This window comes from Choloepus didactylus, chromosome 19 (assembly GCF_015220235.1).
Source record: "Choloepus didactylus isolate mChoDid1 chromosome 19, mChoDid1.pri, whole genome shotgun sequence".
In the NCBI taxonomy this organism is placed as follows: domain Eukaryota; kingdom Metazoa; phylum Chordata; class Mammalia; order Pilosa; family Megalonychidae; genus Choloepus; species Choloepus didactylus.
This window is the reverse complement of record NC_051325.1, coordinates 29,380,553-29,388,586: the sequence shown is the minus strand read 5'-3', so window position 1 is coordinate 29,388,586 and position 8,034 is coordinate 29,380,553. Positions and strand designations below refer to the sequence as shown.

At 41.4% G+C, this 8,034-nt stretch overlaps 1 protein-coding gene across 1 annotated transcript in view; it reads left to right on the top strand.

The window, feature by feature from the left end:
* Positions 1-5,740: 5,740 nt before the first annotated feature.
* CDS2 (CDP-diacylglycerol synthase 2) overlaps positions 5,741-8,034 on the top strand; it is an 83,614-nt gene continuing 81,320 nt past the window's right edge. The window contains exon 1 of the mRNA XM_037810988.1: positions 5,741-6,000. Within this exon, the coding sequence (XP_037666916.1) occupies positions 5,944-6,000 (57 nt within the window). The 5' untranslated portion in view covers positions 5,741-5,943. The remainder of the gene's footprint in view (positions 6,001-8,034) is intronic.

Genomic DNA, 8,034 nt, shown 5'->3' with positions numbered 1-8,034 from the left:
TTTTTATTTTTTTAAGTGCAATTTTATTGATATATATTCATACCCAAAGAATACAATCAATGGCTCACAATATCATCATATAGTCGTGCATTCATCACCACAATCAATTTTAGAACATTTTCATTACTCCAAAATCAAAGAAAAAAATAAAAATAGAACACCCAAAACACCCCCTACCCCTTATCCCCGCCTATTAGTTATATATCCTTTGTCTTTATTCTATTACTCATCTGCCCATACACAGAATAAAGGGAGTGTCAGTTACAGGTTTTCACAATCACGCTGACCATTGCTTCTTTCTTCTTTACCCATTTTCAATTAAACTGTTTGCTTTTTCCTACTGATAAAAGGAGCTCTTTAAATATGTTAGTAATTTACCTATTACATATTACATATATGTCCCCCCTCCCATATATGTTTGTTGTTTCTCTTTTGCTTTGGCATTTCTCTTTAGTTGCTTTTAATATCTTTTCGTGGTCTGTAGCATTCTACAGTTTTTTCCTACCATGTGTCTAGGCATGGATTTAGTTTTATTTATCCTGTTCAGGTCATTCTGTGCGTACTGAATCAGAAGATTCATGTTTTTCATCAAATCTAGAATATTCTCAAACATTTGGCTTACAAATATTGCCTCTCCTTATTCTATTTTCTCCCTTGACATTTCTGTTAGACATATCTATTTCATTGAATATAAGCTATCATTAACCGTAAGATGCACCATTATTTTATATAGCACAAGAAAAAAAAAGCTGTCAAACTATCGTACAACACTTTGTCATTTAGAATTTCCATTTTGTAATTATTGAAAGAGCGTTTAAATTTGTAAAGTTTTTTTTTAACCACATGCCACTCTTATGCTACATAAAAAGGGAAAATATAAGCAAAATAAATTGGTTAAGGCATTCCTAACATTTCTCTGCATTCAGAGTTTCCCACATAGTTGTTGAAACTTGGTTTTCCATATAGTGTCATACTCTGTGTTGCAAGGGTGTTGATTATGCAGCATTTCTTGAGTGCTACTCCATTGTCTTCAGAATTTCTTCCAAGCCTCTGCATCACTATAACAAATGCATGCTTGCTACTGTTTCTGTGCTTTCTGCTTATATAATAACATTTTGTTTTAATGCCAAATCATTGTGTAATCATTCTGAAAACATTTTAAATGGCAATTAAACTTGACCCATGTGGTATCCACAGTGACAGCAATCAGTTGAGATGAGGACAGATGAACGGCTATGATCTGCAGAGAAGGCCTCTCTAAGGAGGTAGTATTTCACTCCCAGTATCTAGCCATTTGGAGCATGGAATAAAGAGCATTCCAGGCTGAAAGAATAGCATGTTTAAAGAGCATATCATGCTAGGTGTTCAACAGGAAGGAGTTTGTTATGGTATTCAAAGATTGATGTGTCCAGAAACACTGAACAATGGGGAGAATGCTACGAAGTTGGGTTGCAGAGAGAGGTGGGGTGAGATCATATAGGACTTCACAAATGTAGGCCTTCTGTAAGTGCAAGGGAAAGTTACCAAATGCAGATGTTTGACATATTCAATTTGCATTTTAGGAACATCACTTTAAGAGCTAGATGCTAGTTCAATCAATGGGACAAAGAAAGAATTAAGTAAAAGATGATCAAACAATTGGTTAAAATTTTAGAAAAGAATAAAGTTACAGACTTTCTAATAACTATTCACTAAAATAAATTCCAGATAAAGAGTTAAAATTCAAATAAATGGAAAATAAAATTTTGATAAATATTTTTGAGATCTTGCTGTGGGCTTCTAAACATAAAAGCAAAGGAAAAAAGCCATAACAGATAAGACATGACAACATAAATTTTAAAGCTTCAGTATGTCTAAAAGCACTGTATTGGTTATTATACTTTGGATTTGCAGTGACAGAGAACCCAACTCAGACTGACTTAAGAGAAAAGAGAAATTTGTTCACCAAAACAAAAAGAAGTATCTTGCTTCCAGTGTCCCAGGCCCAGTCTTAATAAATATATGGGGAAAAAAAAAAAAAGTTTAGCCATACTAATAAGCAAAGACATGTAAATTAAGGGGAGACAGAATTTTAACCTACTATTAATTTTATCCTACCAAATTAATAAAAATTGTGTTAACACAGTTAGAAAAGATTCAATGAAATGGGCACCTTCATATATTGCAGGTAGGAGTATAAAATGGTATACTTTTCTGGTGGGAATTTGGCAATGTGTATCAAAAAACCTTAGAATTGTATTTATTCTTGACACAGAAATTCAAATTTCTAGGATTTTTTCCTAAGGAAATAATTAGAAGTATTTAAGATCAAGCTTGTCTGAGAATGTTTTTTACAGAATTAATAATTCCACTGAAATTGGAAGTAACCTTAACATCGAACAAAATGGTCTTTTTAGGTAAATTATGGTAAATTCCTAAGATCAAATACCATATGGCCTTTAAAATATCATTCTCAAAGAGGATAAAGAGATAAAGAAATAAAGATAAGGATAGAGAGAAAAGTCGAGTAATGAAACAGTATGAACCACAGAATCACAATCTTCTGAATTGCTATATCTGGGGGTATGTGCATAGAAAAGAGGATGGAAAGGTAAGAATGTTCATGTAAACAGTAATTATCTTTGGCTGATGGTACCACAAGTGATTTTAATTTCTTTCATTAAACTTTTCTGCATTTTCCAAACTTTCTTCAGTAAAAATGTATTGATCAGAAAATGTTAATGACTATTGGGAGAGAAAAAGGCTATAAACTATTTTGCATAATTTCCAGCAAATTTCTTCACAAGGTGATAATGTATCAAAATGATTTTCAATGCTGGTTGCATATTAGACTCACTTGGAGAGCTTTTAAAAAAGAAAAAAAAAATTTCACTCTAGGCCCTATTTCCATTTCTTATATAGTGAAACTGGGTTGCCCTTTCCATTTGTTTGTTTGTTTGTTTGTTTTAGTAGTTCCCAGGTAATTCTAATGAATAATCAGGATTGAAATGCACTGTTAAAATAGTGTGTGATCAATAGATGAATATTTGTGCTTGAAGCCTCCTGCTTCTCCCTATAGAATATTGTTTTGAAAAAGACCCAGTTTGTCAGAGAGGAGACTGACATATAGTTTAGATGGAATGTCTAGTGACTGATAGAGCTGTGAGTTTGTGGGAGTGCAGGATTTACATTTTTTTTTTAAAGCTTTAATAGGTTTGACAATTCTGCATAGCCTGTTAATTACATTTCACATGTCATCTCATTAAACTGAGTAAGAAGCATATCTATCTGAGAACACTTGTCAAACTAAAAACTAGAAAGAATATGAAGGGCAAGATAAAGAATAGATAAAACCTATTTTATTTTATTGACAATCCTTTGGTAAGAGAGAGGAAACCACTCATTCAGGGAAATGAAGGATTTTTGGGTCACTTGTACCATTTCAATGTTCAAATGTTAAGATGAAGGAAGGTTTTTTGCTCATCATGAAATAATAATTATAGCAGTAGCTGCCGCCTTACACTGAGCCTGGGTCAGTCTGCACATTCCATGGAAATAGGAATCCCATGCTATTTATGCCTACTAATCAACATATCATCTAAAAATAAAGGAGCTAAACAAGGTTTGAGTGCAGTGAAAATAAATCACTATATACCAGATACTCCAGGCATGGAAGAAATGACCCCAGAATGACAAGGAACAGAAGAGAATCAGGGGTAGAGGAGGAGGTGCAAGGTAACGTGAAGGAAACAAATTCCTTTTTTTTTTTTTTTTCATAGTGAGATCTCGTCTATATATGCTGCCTAGAGGTATACATTAAGAAATAGAGATATAAGCAAATTATTTCGCATGTTGATCATCATCATTACAAAACTCAGAAATTTTTAAAGTCTTTACCTTAAGAGAACAGAACTCAACAGGGCTGGGGGTGTGAGAGATTTCTACTCTTAACTTCTTTCTACAATTAAGGGATATACCCTAAAAGTGGCCTAAAGGCCTGTTATCCTGACTTCCAGAGATGTCTGAGTATGTGATCTGAGTACCTGGTCCCTTTTCTCCGCAGCACTGCTTGACCTAGAGCTCAGACATCCAGGGTGGGCTGAGTATGATGGATGAGAAGTTTGTTAAGGCTAAATTGTAGGAGACTCTCTACCCAGTAATCACATCACACATTCTGTAACTCTGACCTAGATGCACTGGTTCTCCAGCCTCCTTTATATTAGGCTGGGTTTGAAAGGCCACAGTTAAGTTTCCAGGTCTGATGTGACGCCACTCACTCAGGTTACACTTTTCACAAAGATATGCCCCCAAAATAAGGATCTGGAGGATGACCTTGCTCATTTTTCTGTGTTGATATTCTAGGTTCTTTAGATATGAAACTTTGCTTAATATACCCAAGAGGTTTCTGGTTTTTAGATCACCAGTGGATCACTGAAATTGGCCGAAAAGGTGGCCACACAATCCTCAAAAGATGAAAAGAGTTTTAAAATCACTACCAGTATATTTCCTTTTATAAATAAATAACAAAAGACAAAACAAAACAACAAAAAGCAAAGCCTTCTCTAAATAAATGATGGCCTGGAGTGGTCTCTGTTTCTCCAAAATGTGTGTGTGTGTGTGTAAGGAGTTAAATGGAAAGATAAACCCTGAGTTCAGTGCTCTTCCAAACCTATTTTACTTTCACTTCGAGGCACTGATAAAGGAACATGGGACTATACTGTTACAGGAATCAGGAAAATGTAACGCCCCTCTTGGAATGCCCACTACTTTCCCAAGAACACACAGCTCAGGCCAAAATTACTAACACAAAGCTGTAGCATTCTATGTGTGCAAGTCTCTCTTTGTTGATTACAATATGTTTAAGGACAAGGATCCCATTTTATACTTCTTTTAGATTTCTTACAAGGCAGGGAAGAAGTTCTGAAGGCAATGCTGGAGCAACACAGGTGTAACAGTGAATTCAGGGATGCAGTATAGGAAAATTTTAAAGTCCATTCAACAAATACCTAGGTTATGTCAGGCACATAGGGGACCCGGCAGTGAACAAAGTTGACAGCATTCCTGTCCAAAAAGTAAACAGTGTTAGATAAGAAATTTCATACATCGTGGAAGGGCTTATCTGTAAAACGAAAATAGTACCCCTTCCAAGCGTTGTGTCGGTTTAATGAGATAAACCAGGTAAAATCCTTGCTCATTTCGGTACCTAGCACATAATTAGTGTTCAATAATTACTAGCAACAGCTTGGCAAAGCAACGCAGAGTGAAGTTTGGGTGCTTTCCCTAATCACGTGCCTCCCCCTCTTACATAGGTCGGCTCACCTGGCCTCTCCACTCTGGGCCTACTAAGCGCCTATTTGTATATGCGGAAAGAGCCCTGGCCACGGAAGACACCAAGCCGAGGACAAGAAACACTCTCGGGGTGGAGACTCCAGGAAGTTGCCTCTGGCCCTCCGTAACCTGTTATCACGCGGACCCAAGGCGCCAGGGTCCGCTAGTCCCGGTCAGGTCAGAGCTCCCATTGGCTAGTCTCCTTCGGAAATACACGCCTTTCCCGCCCCCTCATGCTTCTGTCCAATGCGCGCCTCTACCCGCCACTCGGTCCCGCCCCTTCCACCGCCGCCGGGTCTTCCTGGCGGATTCGCGCCATTGGTGGATCTGCCAGGCTGTAATGGTGGTGGTGCGCGTGCCCGGAGGAGGAGCGAACCGGCCGGGGCGGGGGAAGGCTGACCGCGCTCTGCCTGGGTGAAAGGGCGGCGGCGTTGGGTGGGGCCAAGCTCCAAGGCTGGCGGCGGGGTAGCGGTGGGGCCTGCGAACCGCTGCGGAGCTGCGTGCCTCTCGCGAAAGACAAGACAAGGCGAGGCGAGGCGGGGCTGGCGGAGCGGAGACCTCGCGCGCCCTTGCTGAGGTGCCTTCTCCGGCGGCTGCGCTGCTCGCCTGCGGCTACGTCGCACCGGGGTCTCCAGCATGACCGAGCTGAGACAGAGGGCAGCCCGCGAGCCGGACTTACCACCCGACGACAAGGTAGAGGCGGTGTCTCAGGATGGGGGGCGCGGCCCCGCACAGCGGGGACCCCTGCGGGCTGCACGCGCGTAGGGGTCTTTTCGCTTTCTAACCCTTTGTCGCCGCGGACGGCGGCATCCGGCCTGGGCAGCTTTGAGGGTCCTTTGGTGCGGGGTCCCCGCGAACCGCATATTGGCATCAGCAGATCCGGCCGCCCGGACTCTCTGACATGGCTGTGGGGTCCGTTGAGGGGGAAGTGTGTGGGGGGGTGGTATCCCCGCGGCCCAAGAAGGAGCTCGCAGAGGGTTGCTTTCGGCCGCCTGCTCCTCATGGCGGGTTGGGGTCCGCCTCCTTTTCCTCACTTCCCCGAGGCCTTTGTAGGTGTGAAGACCTTTAGACCCCGCAAAGCCTTCTCTAGGCTGCGTCTCCTCAGAGCGCTGCTTAGGCTCTCTGTTCCTTTGAATTTTTTATTATTTTTATTATTTGGGGGATGGGTGGTGGGGGTATGGGAAATCAAGGCAAGACGATAGGATTTGCCTCTTAGGAGATTTAAGTCCCTTCTTGAAAGTGAAATCCTTTGGCCTTGAACAGAAAGGTCTCTTGACTCACGCAGTGAACCAGCTCGTTTGTCAGGAGGTGTTGGAGGGTATACTCCGAATGGATGGGCTTGTTTTCTGCTCCAAGTGTGTGCTTTGGTGGTGTTGAAGAGGAGGGTAAACAGGAGGCCATCTTGGCGGGGACACAACTGGTTGGGGGACGAGAGGTGGGGGGAATAAACTCCTTTGGCAGAAATGTGAGGTTTGTGTAGGGGAGTTGAGGCAGGTGAACAGAGGTTGTGTTATGGAGAACATTGAATAACCGTGTAAGGGATGGGACTCCGTCTTAAAATGTGTGCTCTTCCAGTTAGCAGTGATCAGCAGCAGCGTATTTGAAAACTTAATCTGGCAGTGATGTGTAGAATGGACTGGAGGGAGCCTGGACCAGAATGAAAGAGACTGTTTAACTCAGGGCCCATTGTTTGCTTTGGCCCATATATTGCTTTAAAAATCAGAAGATTTCGCCTAATAATCTGAACTTCTTGTCTGATTGATAATTGCAAGTTCTATCATCACATTCCCACCTGTTAACAATTGGCTAGAACTGAGGAACAGTTGTTGCTACTAATCCCTATTGTTGAACATCTGGCCAATGGCACACATGTAACCTGTAGTTTTTGATTGCTGGAGGAAAGGGGTGTTAGACATCAGGAAGGAAGAAAGCACAGGATTTGCTGATAGGATGTCATCAGCACTGAAACTAGGAGGAGTGTTGACAAGAGAAAGGACGAGTTTGTGGGCACTGTCAGGAGCTTGCTTTGGGGAAAGATAACGGGGTTTTAAACCACTGTGTTGTTGCTGTTGATGGTGGTTATCCCAGGAGAACTGCCCATATTGGTTTTTAGAATGTACTATGGAGAGAATATAGGACTGGGGATGCAGATTTAGGAGTCACTCGCAGAGACTAGGTACTTTGAAGTCGCTAATCTTCAGGTTAAATATCCTGCTTCACCCTAAAGGACTGTGTACTCATCTGCCTACCTGGTGACTATTCAGATGCCTTGGAGGCTATGGAGCCTGATTTAGTTTCTGGGTGACAGATTGTAATTGATGTCAGTGAGACATTGTGGGCCTAGAGGTTTGAGAAGAGGAAGACAAAAGGTTTAAGAGCTGGTAGATTATATTTTTGAAAGCTATTTATGATAACTAGATAAACCTAGGCAACAAAGAAACATAGGATATGAGGTGAAACAAAGTTTTTGCCTTCTCCCAGCCTCCTTTTCCCCCCGTCTTAGATCCTCCCCCCATCTTAGATCCATCTGCTAGAGATAGAGTGCTAGTTGATTTCTTAAATACTTTCTCATCCCAAGTTTTAGGTAGGGAGGACATGAGGAGCTGTCCAGCTCAAGGTGTCTTGATAGTTACAGTTGCACTTAAACCGTGTGTACAGTGACAGAACGCCTGTGGCTGTGAGGTCCTCTAGTTGGATGTCCTTCCCTGAAACACACTCTCTACTGCA